The following is a 16781-nucleotide window of genomic DNA, read 5'->3' on the forward strand; positions in this document are numbered from 1 at the left end:
ATGGCCTATTCTATGCCGGGACCATACGGCTGTACTCAAATAAAAATATAATATTCTAAATATAAAACTACCCTAATTTTGTAATTGAATTGTAAAAGATTTACCGCTGAGTTTCTTACGAGATATTTTCAGACGAGAACATTATGAACTTAACGGTATACTCATGAAAAAGTAAGGACTTTTTTTTTTTATGGGTGAAAATGGTATGGTAACCCCGCCTGCGCTAACGGGATACGCTGGCGGAGCACCAGTGAAGGGTGATAGATGAGAATGAAAACAGGCCAGTTAGCCCATCATGATAAATTCATCAGGAATTAACCATGATAATTTTCAGGGAGAACCGCGAAGAGGTCGACCTGATTGGATATACTGCTAGCAATGGTATTCTCAGTCTCCATTACTAACAATCCCCTTCCTCCTAAAAGTAAGGACTGTACATGTAAACAAGTATTTTTATATAACAATTTAAGATAATGTTCCACAAAACAAACCAACTTAAACAAAAACAGTTACTTTGATTAAAAAACTGTGACAAAAATTCTATGAAATTTCATCCTTTTTAGATAAATAATTCCAAATCGGTTTAGAATTGACGGAATTATGATTTTTTAATGCAAGTTAAAATAGCAATCGAGCTGACGGCTCACCTGATGGAAAGTGGTAACCGTCGCCTATAGACATGAGCAGTACCATGGACATAACAGCGTTGCCATTCCTGAGAACTCAGGTGTTATTCTTCTGTACTTTGTAAATTCACTGCCATAACCTATCCTTCAAACCGAAACGCAACCATGCAAACACAACTGCTTCACGGTTAAAACACGAATGGAACAGAGCTACCCAAGCAATCGACCATTGTACAAAATCTCCGTGTGTTAAGCAATGAGGTAACAAACATTTAAAAAAATACAAACGAAATGAGACCTTTTGGAAGTCGATTGAAAAATTATTATTTCTAATCTAACGAAAGAATTAATAAATTAATGAAGTCGTGCTCGCGTCAGTCACTCATGACTAAGGCTCACGAATTGATTTCGAAACTTTTCCGGACCTTTTTCGATCTAATTAAACGTAAGTTAAACCGGTAGTTAAAAAGAGATATCCTCGGAACGGTGAGGTCGCTCTATGAGGCTTGTGAACATCCCAGGAAGCTTCTGTACTTCTGGGCGGAGCTAGGTTGGCTGTACTGGCCACGACTCATACGCATAACCAAATGAGAAGCTAACCGCGGAAAATAGAGTCCTATTTACATTACATTACATTACCGGTAGTTAAAATAAAAAAAAAATTAATGTAATCTGAATTCGTCAATCAGGTACAACACTATTTCGATAGAAGCGGAGATGCCGACGGACTTGTGACATAAGCGTTGATACTCAAACATACTGCCAAATCCGGGAGCACCTCTTCTCATCAGCTCCATTATTATTTGGCAGCCTCCCAAAATAATTACTTACGTAAGCCAGTAGTCCAATTGGTAGGTACAAATGGATCGCGGTGTACCTTGATGCACGAATTAGTAGATAGGTACGGCACTTCTGACGTCAGTCGTCAATAATTATGTGGCATAAAAAAAAATACCATCCATGGCATAGAACGGGCCACCACTTCCCTTCCCCCAATAGTATCATCATCATATTTTTTTTTTGATGGGTGAAAATGGTATGGCAACCCCGCCTGCGCTAACGGGATACGCTGGCGGGGCACCAGTGAAGGGTGATAGATGAGAATGAAAACAGGCCAGTTAGCCCATCATGATGAATTCATCAGGAATTAACCATGATAGTTTCCAAGGGGAGCAGCGAGGAGGTCGACCTGGTTGGGTATATTGCTAGCAATGGGGTTCTGTCTCCATCTAACTAACCTGGCTAGCAGGGCTAGCTAGCCTGTTTTTATTCTCATCTATCACACTTCACTGGTGCTTCGCCATCCATGCTATCCCGTTAGATACACACAGATAGAAGACATAGAAAAACAATATTTGTAAATTATATTTATTGTTTTTTTATGCAATTTACAATGGCAAACAATTTGACAGCTCACCTGATAGAAAACGGTAACCGTCGCTACAGACATGAACAGTATCATGAACACAACATAGTACTACAACTGTCGTCCATGATACCCTTCATGTGTTGCCATTCTTAAGGATTAAAGTGATATGCCCCTGTACCCAGTAATTAGTTTTTTTATACAACTTAGAATGGCAAACAAGCTGACGGCTCATCTGATGGTAAGTGGTAACCATCGCCTATAGACATGAGCAGTACCATGGACATAATATAGTATACTGTTTCGCCCATGATACCCCCCCATGTGTTGCCATTCCTGAGGACTTAGGTCAGTTAAAAGTTAACCACAATTAGTTTAGTTTCCATATATTATTAATAACAGATATTATTATTAATATAAATAATATTAAGACATTTCTTTTTTATAAAACTTTGACACTATTGTATGATATAATTTGCTTTTATGGTACAACCCAACGTCACTACTACCAACATAATAGAACGACCAATCCGGGCATCTCGCGGGCATCCACCCGCCCGTTATAAGTAATAGGTACTGGCGCCCTCTACAGTAGTCTTACGCCGGCCGCCAATACGTTCGCATGTTTCATATGTACCTAGACCTAGAGCGCGCTCCCGCCATTTCTAACAACTGTGTATTACTCTGTTGCTCGTATTAAACTTGTTTTGACAATCGGGGTCTTTCAATTCACAATCCACGACTCTGCTTACAATACTTTTATAATATTCTTTTTAAAGTAGACGGTTGGCATAACTGTCCACTATGTCTATGAATGCATAGGGTACAAACAAATCATCTTATAATTAACAGGGACAAGAATCATTGTCCTCTTGATATTGTCGGTATTTTTTTTGTTGCACGACAATTGCTTTACAAGAATTGGAACTTTTGCTGGTCTCCAATGAGGCTGACGTCTCGATGATCTAGGACACAGAGTATTCAAGATGTTAGTAAAGAGATAATACTGGTGTTTTATCGACAATATTGAAAAATTATAGATACATTTAAGCAAGCGAAGTACCTATACCTTTATATATAATGAAAAACGAAAAAGTATGATTATTAATATTAATTATATTTTAAATTTCAATCTGACAGATTAAAACAATATATATATATATATATATATATATATATATATATATATCTTAGATTATATAGACATATATCTATATGTATATATTGTTGGTCACAAATGTTTCAAGAATTTTTTTCTTCTGTCTTCCACAAAAAATATCTTATTTTAAATATTGTAAATAAACTATATATAAATAAATATAATACAATACCTTCTGTACAAGTTCTTCAAAGATTAAGTTGATCCCATCATTATTCTTAGCGCTACATTCGAAATATAACATTTTGTGTTTTTGCGCGAATGCCTGCCCCTGCGCACTGCGTACCGCTCTCGGCTGCAAAATGTAGTTGAAACTTAATTGATTTTACTAAAAAAAAAAGCCCGTCAAGTGCGAGTCGGACTCGCGCAACGATGGTTTCGTACAAAATCATCAAGTAATTTTTTTTTTTGTAAAATAACTATATTTACTGTATTCGGATTTTTTCCTTCACTTGTGCTACATGACATTGCTTCTTGCGATATTTCATGATTCTATGTCAAAGGAAAGTATCCTATATTTGGTTTTGATTACCTTTGCGAATGTCAAAATATTTTTTTTTGACTGCGTATGCGTTTTCAACGTGACAACTCCACGCGTTTCTAAGAAAAAGGATGAAGACGGAAGGACGGACGGACTTATTTTTTTTTTTTTCATTTATTTGACATATGTAATTTTCTTCTACAAAAGAAAACTTCAGTCATAATTAGTATTAGACTAAGATATAAATACAATATTTTTTTTATACTACGAAGGTGACAAACAAGCATACAGCTCATCTGTTTGTATGTCACTGGTCAATGGTCACTATAGAGCCACTGTAGAAGCCATAATTAAATGACTTCAAAAATGCAAATCTATCTAAATTTTATAAGGTCTTTTATTTTAAGGTAGGGCATGGCTCCTCAATGCCAACCCCCCCCCCCTCCCCCTAGCTACGACCATGAAGGACATTTTTTTTATGCAACTTAGAATGGCAAACAAGCTGAGGGTCCACCTGATGGAAAGTGGTAACCGTCGCCTATAGATATGAGCAGCACTATGGACATAACAGAGTATACTCTTTCGCCCATGATACCCCCCATGCGTTGCTATTCCTGCCATGCCATTCTTACTATGGACATTGTTAATGACAATTTCGTAATTGTGTGCTCGGCCTGGTCGAGCAGGCGTTTCCTTTTTTATTATTGTCCTACCGTCCACTGTTGTATTTCTGGCACGGTGCCATCTTGTTTTCACTTGGATAGTTGTAACACCATTCAGAACATTATTGTTAACATTTATCTCTAATAAAACGCATTTTTATCAACCAGAGTTTATTCTAAAATAAATTTCATTGTGTCCACGACGAGACATAAATTGGCGACCGTGACAGGACCGCATCAAAATATACGGTCTGGAATTATATATCTACCGAAATTCATCATTGGAAGAAGCAAGTCGACGATTATATCCACCTGGTCATCAACAAGAACAATATAGTTGTCGTGTACGTGCTATCCCTATTGTTAATCAGTAGCAGACCTCGTGATATTCAAGAAGCAAAAGTACAAAAAACTCATAGTAAGAGACTACTATATATCGCTGAGCAGTGACGCATCAAAAGCATCACCTCGCAACATATTTATTCAGATAAGTGTCCTAAATATTCCTAACTAATAATTTCTTATATTTATAAAACCTAAAGTACATAATATATATTAAATTTCAGTATTGTTCTGCTTGTGCAAAAATCTACCTACGATAAAAATATTAGAATAAAAATATACTCCCTCTTACTAGAATCTGAGTCGTATTGTATGTATATTGTTTTTCATTTATTTTGAACTATTATAAATTATCATAATTCAATCAATCGTTATATTGATGAGAAAAAGGGAAGGTTTTTTCAAGTTAATGTACATACGCATTATATTAATGTCAACTCCTACCCACCCTTAAACAGATTAGTTTTTCATTTATTTTACTTTTATTTATTTAAAATAACGAGTGTATATACTTGTATTATACACATTAAAAACATTATAGTTATGATAACGAAACGAACGTCATCACTTTACTCCAATTAAGACCCGTTGCCGACTATTTTCAGGTTGCTGCCTGTATCTATTGCTGTTCGACAGCTGATTATATTGCTATTGCTGTTATCATCACAGCCATCTGCCTGCACCTGGATATCGCCTGACGAGGAGCGTGAGCTTACCCATTTATTATATTTATAACTTTTTTCTAACATTTAACAAATTCAATTTGCAATCAGTGAAGGCTTCTTGTAATTCATTTGTAAGTTTCCTATCTTCACGATAAGTCCTTTACGGAGTTATCAGAAGCATTAGGATAGTAATAAGGTTAATATATTACGTAGTTTGTTATTTTATTATTATTTTTTTACACACTGCTTTGGGTTTATTATATTACACATATATTAATAATAGAAAATTAACTAAAATAATAATCAATAGCATTTTCTGTTTTTATGTAAATTGCATGGAGTCTACCTACATGTAATTTATATAAATATATTTTTGTACAAACATATACATTGTAAAAACTTAATTTAACCCTTTGTCTCAGGTATATAATTGCGTAGAATATTAACTAAATTTATTTAACTAATTTTTAATAAACAAAATGACTGATCCACGAGCTTCATCTACAAGTGTGTACAAAAATACTGATTATAAAGATCTAAGTATTAAACGCAGTTCTATTAAAGGACAAATTACTAAATTTAAGAATTATTTAGATAAGATTACAAGACAGCCTAAACTGACGAATATTGAAATAACCGAGTTATCATTAAAAATCACTAAATTTGAAAGCCTCTCAGCTAGATATGATGAATTGCAAACTCAAATAGAATTGGTAAATAATGAACATTTAGAATCTGAAATTGATGAGCGTGAACGCATTGAGCATGAGTTCATATCATGTTTAGCTACAGCAAAAAATGTTGTCGACGAGCAAAATCAAATAAAAAGTGTAGAACATGATAAGACACGACGCGAATCTCTTTTTCAAGAAGCTCAATGCAGTCTCGATCATAATGAGTGTCGTGTTAAATTACCTCAAATCAATATTGAGAGGTACAACGGATCGGTTTTTCGTTGGCTTGAGTTCAGAGACACATATACTAGCTTAATTCATAATAATGAGCACATCCCACCAATACAAAAATTTCACTACTTAATTTCATATCTAGAAGGTGATGCTGCTCGTGTTATTTCTAATATTGAAGTGTCAGCGTCTAACTATAACAGTGCATGGCAATTACTTTATGATCGTTATAACAACAAGCGTCTACTCATAAATCACCATTTAAAATCTTTATTTAACAAGCCACTCGCGAAACTGAAGATTCTTTGCGCTATTTAGTTGACCACATAACCAAAAATCTACGTGCTCTCTCTAGCTTAGGTCAACCAACAAACCATTGGGATACCATTATTATTTTTATTATTACATCTAAGCTTGATAATCGTACACTTCTGAAGTGGGAAGAGCAACGTAATATTATAGATGAATTACCAAATTTAGAACAATTCAAGAAATTTTTAATTGATCGAGCATTTGTTCTCGAATCTATGCGTCGCAATAGATCTGACACTAATAATTTATTATCAGGTAATTCATCAACTTATAAGCATAATAATAATAAACACGCAATCAATACAAAGTCATTTGCTACTACTAGTCAAAATAAAGTATGGCTATGTATTATTTGTAATCAGAATCACAAAATTTATGACTGTCCAATTTTTAAGTCTAAATCCATTAAAGATAAGTTAATTGAAGTTTCTAAATATAAATTATGTCCTAATTGTTTACGGCAAGGTCACCCTGTTAATGAATGTCGCATGGGTCCCTGTAAGCAATGCAAAAAACCTCACAATACTTTATTGCATTCAATTGACAATACAAAAGTCAATAATGCGCAAATACGTGAAGAAAATTCAATGGTTAATTTCTCTAAAGAAGTTAATCGACAAGTTCTTTTATCGACTGCTCTAATTGAAGTTTTGAATCCAGTAACCAAGGAGGCAACCAAAGTGCGTGCCTTATTGGATTCAGGCAGTCAATCATCATTTATTACAAAAAAACTACATGAAAAATTATCACTAAATTCAACTCCTATTTCCATGAATGTTATTGGTATTGGCCATAATGCTACCAATAATATAACTGAAAGTTCTATGGTACAAATACAATCCCTAAATAATAAAAGTAAATTTAAATTAAATTGCTTCGTTCTTGATAGACTTACAGGAAGTTTACCACAATTTTGTGTAAATTTAAATTTACCCAAACAGATTATGTTAGCGGACCCAACATTTGACCAACCAGGTCCTATCGATATGTTGATAGGTGCTGACCTCTTTTGGGACATTATACTATCTGAGCAGACTTCCTTAGGTCCAAACAAACCAAAACTTCGTAATTCTGTATTTGGCTGGCTGATCGGCGGTCCCATAAATACATGTAAAAATAATGATATTCATTGTAATAATATAATTGTCAATGCACCTTTATCTAAAGAATCAAATGTTGACGCCCTTCTTACTAAATTCTGGGAACTAGAAGAGCTTCCTCAAAAAACTATTTTAAATCCAATAGAATTAGCTTGCGAAAATCACTTTCGTACACATGCACATCGTCTTGAAACAGGTAGGTTTTCCGTAAGTTTGCCACTTCGAGACTCACCAAATTGCTTGGGTGATTCTTATACTCTTGCTAAAAAACGTTTCACTAATCTTGAGAAGCGTTTTCGAAGGAATCATTCTTTGAAAATGGAATATATTAAATTCATGACCGAGTATGAAAATTTGGGTCACCTTTCAGAATCTCCTATTAGATTGCCAAATCCATCATACTTTTTATGTCATCATGCGATTTTTAAAATAGAAAGTGAATCGACTAAAATAAGAGTTGTTTTTGATGGTTCCGCACCTTCGTCCTCTGGTTTCTCAGTTAACGATTTGCAGATGATTGGCCCAAATGTACAGGATTCTCTCTTCTCCATTTTAATTCGTGCCCGACAATATAAATATCTACTTACCGGTGATGTAGAAAAAATGTATCGACAGGTTGAAGTCAATCCGGATGACAGAAACCTGCAGTTAATATTATGGAGAGAAGACGAGTCTTTACCTATCAAAACAATGCAACTAAATACTGTCACTTACGGTACAGCAAGTGCCAGTTATTTAAGCACGAGATGCTTGTGGCAAGTTGGTGATGAGTGTACTGATGAATTAATAAAAACTATTATTCAAAGGGACTTTTATGTAGACGATCTAATTACGGGTTCAAATGACGAGATGGAATTACAATACATCCAAAATTCAGTGGCTACAGAATTGAATAAAGGATGTTTTAATTTACGTAAATACAAATCTAATTTACCCAATATTATTCAAAATTCTTCCAACATTGCTTCTCAGGGTAACCTGATTATTAGTGAATCCTCAAGTACTCTTGGTCTAGGGTGGAATCCTAATAGCGATACATTACATTTTCCTATAAATATACCAATTCCAAGCGAAACCATAACAAAAAGATTTATTATGTCTAATGCTTTTAAGATTTTCGATCCTTTGGGTCTGCTGAGTCCTTGTATAATGCAGCCAAAACTTATGCTTCAAAAGCTATGGCAGCTTAAAGTTGGTTGGGACGAACCCGTACCTGACAACATTGAGCAAGCCTGGCAGGATTTTGCCAATGGATTACCAGTTCTGTCCAATTTACAAATTCCTAGATTCGTTGCATGTGTTTCGCCAAAATTCATAGAAATTCACTCTTTCAGTGATGCGTCCCAAGTAGGTTACGGTGCATGTGTATACGTGAAAACTATAGATATCAACGGTGAAATTTTAGTTAAGTTACTTTGTTCAAAATCAAAAGTAGCTCCACTAAAACCTACTTCAATACCTCGCTTGGAGCTTTGTGCGGCACTTCTTGCTGCTCGACTATCCAAAGCAGTAATAGAGTCAATAAGGTATGTTCCTGACCGCATAATCCATTGGTGCGATTCCAGCATCGTATTGGGATGGTTAAAAGGAGATATATCTAAATTAAAAACATTTGTGGCTAATAGAATAGGTGAAATCCAAGAAAACACGCAGTCGTCTTCCTGGCGTTATGTTCCCACTGCAGAGAATCCTGCCGATTTAATTTCACGTGGTGTAAGTGCCGATCAGCTGTGTCATACAGACATGTGGTGGAAAGGGCCCAAATTTCTGCAAAAGAAAGAAGACGAATGGCCAGTTTTAAAACATGATAATTTTAATAATTTACCTGAGCTTAAAGTGGTTGCTACGTCCGTCATTGTAAACAAATCAATAATAGAAATGGAACGGTTTTCAAATCTTAATAGACTGCAAAGATCGGTCGCTTATGTCAATCGCTTTATATACAATATAAAAAACCCCAATATCAAAATATCAGGCCCATTAACTGTTGAAGAGTTGAACAAATCTTTTAACTTTTTATGCACTATATCCCAACAAGAAAGTTTTCCCATTGAACTTAAAGCGTTATCAAATGAAAAATTTTTGAATACGAAATCAAAAATATTATCATTGTCACCGTTTCTTGATAACGATAACTTAATACGAGTGGGTGGGCGTATAGACGCTTCAACCTATCCATATAATAAAAGACATCCAGTTTTATTAGATTCGTCTCATTATTTATGCAAATTGATATTTAGAGCAGAGCACATTCGCAACATGCACGCTGGCCCACAACTGCTTCTAGCCACAGTCAGACAAACTGTTTGGCCCATTAAGGGTAGGTTATTAGCACGAGCAACTGTACGTAAATGTGTACGTTGCCGACGAGTTTTAGGAAAGACGTTATTGCCAAAAATGGGTGATCTACCCTCACAAAGAATTACGCCAGATTTTCCTTTTACATCTGTTGGTATTGACATGGCTGGACCCTTTATTACATTAAATCGAAAGGGACGAGGAGCTAAATTATCTAAGTCTTATTTATGTTTATTTGTATGTCTCCGGTACAAATGCGTTCATTTGGAGGCTGTAAGCGACCTCACTAAGGATGCTTTTATTATGACCTTACGTCGGTTTATATGTCGTCGCGGCAAGCCAGCGGAAATATTTTCCGATAACGGTCGTAATTTTGTTGGAGCCGCTAAAGAACTTAATGGTTTTCTAAAGACTAATAATGAAACATTATCTGAGTTTGCAGTTCAGGAAGGCATTAAATTTATTTTTACTCCTTCTTACGCTCCTCATTTTGGTGGTATTTGGGAAGCAGGAATCAAATCTTCCAAACACCTTATACGTCGTGTAATGGGCAATTCTCATTTAACCTTCGAGGAACTTTCGACTCTTTTTGCACAAGTGGAATCTATATTGAATAGTCGTCCATTGTGTCCCTTATCCTCTTCCCCAGACGACTTCCTATTCCTTTCCCCAGGGCACTTTCTGATTGGAAAACCGCTGAATGCTTTGCCATCCCCTTGTCTAGAAGACTATAAGGAAAGTTGCTTGCGTCGCCATGCACGTCTTGAGCAAATAAGACAGCATTTTTGGCGAAGATGGCAACAAGAATACATCTCTGAATTACAAGTACGGACCAAATGGAAACTTGATACAGCCAAAGTAAAGATTGGAGATTTGGTCTTGCTGCGTGAAGATACTCTTCCTCCGTTATGCTGGCGTACTGGTCGAGTAACAAAATTATATCCAGGACCTGATGGAATCTCTCGTGTCGCAGATGTAAATACAAAGACAGGATGTTACCGGCGACCTCTTGTTCGCCTCTGCCCTCTTCTTGCTGATGAAGACTATTAACGATGGAGACGGTTGAAGAGCGAGTCTTCAACGGGGGAGTTTATGTTAATGACAATTTCGTAATTGTGTGCTCGGCCTGGTCGAGCAGGCGTTTCCTTTTTTATTATTGTCCTACCGTCCACTGTTGTATTTCTGGCACGGTGCCATCTTGTTTTCACTTGGATAGTTGTAACACCATTCAGAACATTATTGTTAACATTTATCTCTAATAAAACGCATTTTTATCAACCAGAGTTTATTCTAAAATAAATTTCATTGTGTCCACGACGAGACAGACATAACAGAGTATATTCTTTCGCCCATGATACCCCCCATGCGTTGCTATTCCTGCCATGCCATTCCTACTATGGACATAACAGAGTATATTCTTTCGCCCATGATACCCCCCATGCGTTGCTATTCCTGCCATGCCATTCCTACTATGGACATAACAGAGTATATTCTTTCGCCCATGATACCCCCCATGCGTTGCTATTCCTGCCATGCCATTCCTAAAATAAGATTATGAGAGGTTTGAGTTTAATTTTAACCATTCTAAGTTGTATAAAAAAAAAAGAAATAAAATCATTTATTTAGCTACAAAATATAACAACATTGAAGAGAATTTTATACATTAAAATAATAATTCTGTAACAGCAGCTGAAATGGTCACCACTCAGCGTAAGCTGCAGCGTGGTGCTGCAGCGCTGATTTTCAGTGACACTCGAGAAACAGGAATAAATCTATAATACACTACTAAATGGACCTTATATAAGATATCAATATTATATATAAATATAATAATATATTATTTATTGTATAACATATACCTTTACAACAAGGTATAACGAAGATATATAAAATAATTGTGTATTCTAAATATAATGCATCAGTTATAATTTATCTGCCAAATTTATAGTTTTTGTACTTGTATCAAATACTTTTTTAAACAATATTTAAAAGACAAAAATGACACACAGACGAAGGAAGACAGAAGACGAATTAAAAGCTAGTCACTGGTACAAGAAAACCTGGACTCACCCTGTCAATTTTATTTCCTGCAACTAAGCACACTACATTCTCTCTTGTAGTATTATCTTTAAGTTCTTGAAGCCACTTCTCTAAGTTGGCTAGTGTTTGTGGTTCTGTCGTGTCATAAACGAATATGGCGCCGTGTGCATTTCTGGAAAATATTTTTTTCCAATTATATATATATATATATATATATTAAGAAAAATTACTGATTGCAGACAATCAAAATTGGCCGTACCTACGTTGAATCAACGACCATCAAAACGTTTATTACATCTAGATAGAAAAAACCTCAAAATAATGATAGGGACAATAACGGGTCCATTGTCCATTAAACAAACATCTATACACAATAGGAGCCACAGACAGCCCTCTATGTCGATGCTGTTTCGACGCCGAAGAAACGGCTTCTCACGTGATCCTGGAATGTGAGGCTGTGGCCCATCAACGTTCAGAAATCCTCGGAATGGTGAGGTCACTCCGTGAGGCCTGTGAAGATCCCGGGAAGCTTCTGCGCTTCTGGGCGGAGCTAGGTTGGCTGTACTAGCCACGACTCATACGCACAACGGCCCAAATGAGAGGCTAAGCGCGGAAAATAGAATCCTATTCACATTTCATATTAGGAAAAATATAGATACGTTGTAGAAAATGGTTTACCATCACAGGTGCAAAATATTATTACTGCATAATGTCTCTTAAATTATGATATTTAATAATAACAATTACAATAATAAATACCTTATGTCAATTCAGATACAAATAACAATAATAAATAAATAAAAAAAAAACAATAAACATTTAAAAAAAATTAAATAAATACAAGTTTTTTTTTGATGGGTGAAAATGGTATGGTAACCCCGCCTGCGCTAACGGGATACACTGGCGGAGCACCAGTGAAGGGTGATAGATGAGAATGAAAACAGGCCAGTTAGCCCATCATGATGAATTCATCAGGAATTAACCATGATAGTTTCCAGGGGGAACCGCGAGGAGGTCGACCTGGTTGGGTATATTGCTAGCAATGGGATTCTCAGTTTCCATTACTAACAATCCCTTTCCCCCCAAATACAAGTATTAAATATCAACAGTAAGATGACCACCCACTAATCGGAGTGATGACCACAAATGCACTGCAGGAAGTCAGTGAATGCAGGTGGCTCAGGACCGTTCCTTATGGCAAACTATGGGGGAGGCCTATGTTCAGCAATGACTGGATAATGGCTGAAATGATGATGATCATTAAATATTAATATTTAAATTCAATTCAGACCCAATCATTATTTAAAACATTGCTAACTGTATAATAATTTTTTTTTTTTTATAAGGTGAAAATGTAATGGAAACCCTGCCTGTGCTAACAGTATACGCTGGCAGGGTACCAGTGAGAGGTGATAGGTGAGAATATAAAGGTCAGTTAGCCCATCATGATGAATTCAACGATAAATTAGTCACAATAGTTTCCAGGGGGAATCGTGTGGAGGTCGACCTGATAGGGTATATTGATAGCAATGGGAACTAACCTCTTCATTACTAACAATCCCTTCCTGGCATATAAATAATGTTATATTATGGTATTCTCCTTTGTTATTTATTTGTTACTTTATATTCTTTTTTGTTTTTTTTTTTATGTAACTTAGAATGGCAAACAAGCTGACGGCCCACCTGATGGAAAGTGGTAACCGTCGCCTATAGACATAAGCAGTACCATGGACATAACAGAGTGTACTGTTTCGCCCATGATACCCCCCATGCGTTGCCATTCCTGAGGACTCAGGTGTTATTCCTCTGTACCCTGTAAATTCACGCCATACCCCACCCTTCAAACCGAAACACAGCCATGCAAACACAACCGCTTCATGGTAGAAACACAAATGGGACAGAGGTAACCAAGCAATCGACTTTTGTACAAAGTCTCCCTCATCCCATACTACAGTGTAAAGGCAAATCTGAAGGTCCCTCCTCATATTAAGGAACAGAAAATGGTAGTGCACCATACACTTATGAAATGTTGGTGAACTCCGGCTATAGAGCCGGCCATAGGGCAAGAAGTACCATAAACTAAAATTGCATATTATACCTGTAGAAACTAGGAATCAATGAGCTGAATTTCTCTTGGCCTGCTGTGTCCCATATTGACAGCTTCACTTTAACTCCATTCACTTCAATATCTTTGATTTTGTAGTCAACTCCAACTGTGACAGGTTGTAATGGATTGTATCGGCCTTTTGTGAATGCTAGGATAATGCTAAAATTTGCAATATAATTTATTAAATTATATTTTATTTTAATTTTATATTAATTTATAATTAATTTATAATTTAATTTAATTTAAATTATAATATTAATTTTTATTTTTATTTTAATTTATAAAACTTAAATATATAGATTCATCTCCATATCAGCCTTTAACTGTCCACTGCTGAACATAGGCATCCTCTTTGATTTTGGGGTTGGTATATTCTATGCCGGGACCGCACAGTCAAATATATATATATATAGATTAATGTATGTTATTCTTTCACATTTAAACAGCTGAATGACTCTGAATTAAATTTTGTGGAAGTATAGGCCAAAACTCCCCTTCTTCCCTTTATGAGGGAAGTCCTATATTTAGCAGTGAACAATTAAAGGTTGACATAAAGAGAAGTTATTTAACACATTCTATTCCATTATATTATTTCACTTGAGCAAAGCCATGGGGATACAGCTAGTCCATATATATCCATACTATTAAAATGTCAAAGTGAATTTGTTTCTTTGTCACTATTATTGTTGTTATTTGTAGACAACTTAAATAATATCGTTTGTCTTTATAAATATAATACTACTGACAATTATTAGAGATACAACTAACTCCCTCCCCCCCCCCCCCATTCCTCTAGCAGACAGGTGTTTATTCTTTCTATGCATACTTAACACCTACTCACAATTACATATTGTCTTATTATAATTCTATTTGCAATTTCAAGGTAATTGTGAATTACGTCCGTAAATAAGGAAAACAAAACGCATAAATTCTGTATTATGTTTTAAAAAAGTGTAGGAAACTGGTAAAGAGATAAAAACCAATAAATTCTTACTTGGTCTTGCCGACGGCACTGTCTCCTATTAATAGGATTTTGAATCTGACTCCGTCCATTTTTAACTTTTACTTTGCCGATTATTATTATATATATACATATATTTGATTTTAATTATTATACAACAAAAAATTTCACTGTAATTAATTTATCGTGCTCAATCAGAAAGCAACGATTCGTTCACTATCAGAAATTATGATAAAGGAACTTTTTACTGTATTATTATATGTGTGTATGTGTCGACAATCGACAGATTGTCTATGGTCGGGTTTTAACATACTAGCGGCCATGTTGCCAACTCCAATAAAGCTGTGTTACTAGTACATATAGAAATTATCGCTACATTTAATTTATTGTCATTTAGTGATTTTTTATTATTATTCGCAGGATAATAATATATATAAATAATAAAGTTATTTCTTACTCGCATTGACTTAATGTCGATTTCGTTACTATTAGCTATTGAAAGTGAAATATGTATATATTATGATTTTTATGATAAAAGTAAACGAATAGAGACTTTAATGCAGTACGATAAATGCTCTATTCACTCACTCTGTACGGCTTAATCGGCCGTCTGCTGAAGTTTCACTTCACTGCGAGCACAGCCTATGACACACAAATAAATCCGAATACTGCAATTTTTTGCAGTTTTATTAGTGATTTAAAGAAGTCTATATAAAACGATGTAACTGGAATGATATATAATTTCACGTTAATTTCTTGAAATAGAGTCGGAGAATTGTGTTTCAAAATTAATTACAATTTCTAAAACCGTTTTGATTTTTATCCTAATTTATCAGATAAATTGATTATAATTATTTTTGTTGTCAAACATTTTTTAGAAAACAAATTTTCTAAATTGGCAACACTGATGAGCTAAATTTATGACATTCAGTCATAAATATATCAGATTGACTGCTTGATGTCAATTGATGACATTGAGTATTGTGTTAAACTGACATTAATTTGTTGCGTTTTGTTACTGCTAAATGACTACTTGTCTATACGACGTTTTAAATGAAATCTGATAGTGATTACCTGCTTACTCAATGCTTTTAAAAAATTATTAAATTATTTTTTACTTATTAGAGTAAACAATAGTATGTTCATAAAATTCGGTGTTTGTTACTTGTAACAATCCAGGTTCTAAATTTATCCATAACGAAGTTACAAGGGGTCAAAAATGTCCGGAACGATCTCGAGAAAAGGATAAATGGCAGTATGATAGTGCTTTGCTTGTTTTTGAGTGACTTGCCGTGCCTATATATAGATATATAGATACCTTAATGTTATATAAGTAAGTATAATTCAATATTTATGGTATGTCGTTACTTAACGATTAGTCGAGCGATTTACAAGTATTTGTATACCGTGTTTTTCAGCAAACAAATTATATTATTATTTATATGTAAACTTTATTACTTAGCGTTAGCTGGTATATACGCTACTTTAAGTATACTGCACTTACGGGCCGAGACCAAATAAGTGCAGTGTGTGAGTTTTTGTGTGTATGTATGTGCGCGCCCATGCGTGCATGTGTATGTGCATGCTCACGCACCTATGGCTATGTGTATGCAACTATTACATTTTATGTCTCTGTGGTATTATGAAATGTTTTGTTTTCTATTTGCTGTTATTATTATTATTAGTTCTTTATGTAGGATTTTTTTCTTCACATGCTTTATACTGTCAATTATTAATCAATTTTGGCCCTAAATTAA

General features: G+C 35.0%; 2 protein-coding genes across 2 annotated transcripts; one reads left to right on the top strand and one right to left on the bottom strand.

Annotated features, from left to right (window-relative positions):
- Window positions 1-2362: 2362 nt before the first annotated feature.
- LOC113522198 (ras-related protein Rab-18A-like) lies at window positions 2363-15268 on the bottom strand. Its single transcript, XM_052898499.1, has 5 exons — window positions 15058-15268; window positions 14055-14222; window positions 11987-12128; window positions 3324-3446; window positions 2363-2957 (listed from the first exon to the last, which is right to left on the bottom strand). Exons 1-5 carry the CDS (start codon window positions 15114-15116, stop codon window positions 2838-2840), a joined length of 612 nt encoding a protein of 203 aa, XP_052754459.1. The 5' UTR covers window positions 15117-15268; the 3' UTR covers window positions 2363-2837.
- Window positions 8804-10997, top strand: LOC128201461 (uncharacterized). Its single transcript, XM_052898498.1, has one exon. The coding sequence runs from the start codon at window positions 9362-9364 to the stop codon at window positions 10964-10966; it is 1605 nt and encodes a 534-aa protein (XP_052754458.1). The 5' UTR covers window positions 8804-9361; the 3' UTR covers window positions 10967-10997.
- Window positions 15269-16781: the final 1513 nt, after the last annotated feature.

The sequence above is a fragment of the Galleria mellonella genome, unplaced genomic scaffold (genome assembly GCF_026898425.1).
Source record: "Galleria mellonella isolate WM207_F2 unplaced genomic scaffold, CSIRO_AGI_GalMel_v1 utg44, whole genome shotgun sequence".
NCBI lineage: Eukaryota > Metazoa > Arthropoda > Insecta > Lepidoptera > Pyralidae > Galleria > Galleria mellonella.

Excerpts from the sequence above, each read along its gene's own strand:
- LOC128201461 (XM_052898498.1), top strand. The coding sequence starts at position 9,362 with ATGTGGTGGAAAGGGCCCAAATTTCTGCAAAAGAAAGAAGACGAATGG.
- LOC113522198 (XM_052898499.1), bottom strand. The coding sequence starts at position 15,116 with ATGGACGGAGTCAGATTCAAAATCCTATTAATAGGAGACAGTGCCGTC. Across the intron at positions 14,223-15,057 it reads AGTGCCGTCGGCAAGACCAA|CATTATCCTAGCATTCACAA; the intron begins GTAAGAATTTAT and ends TGCAAATTTTAG. Across the intron at positions 12,129-14,054 it reads TTGATTCCTAGTTTCTACAG|AAATGCACACGGCGCCATAT; the intron begins GTATAATATGCA and ends AATATTTTCCAG.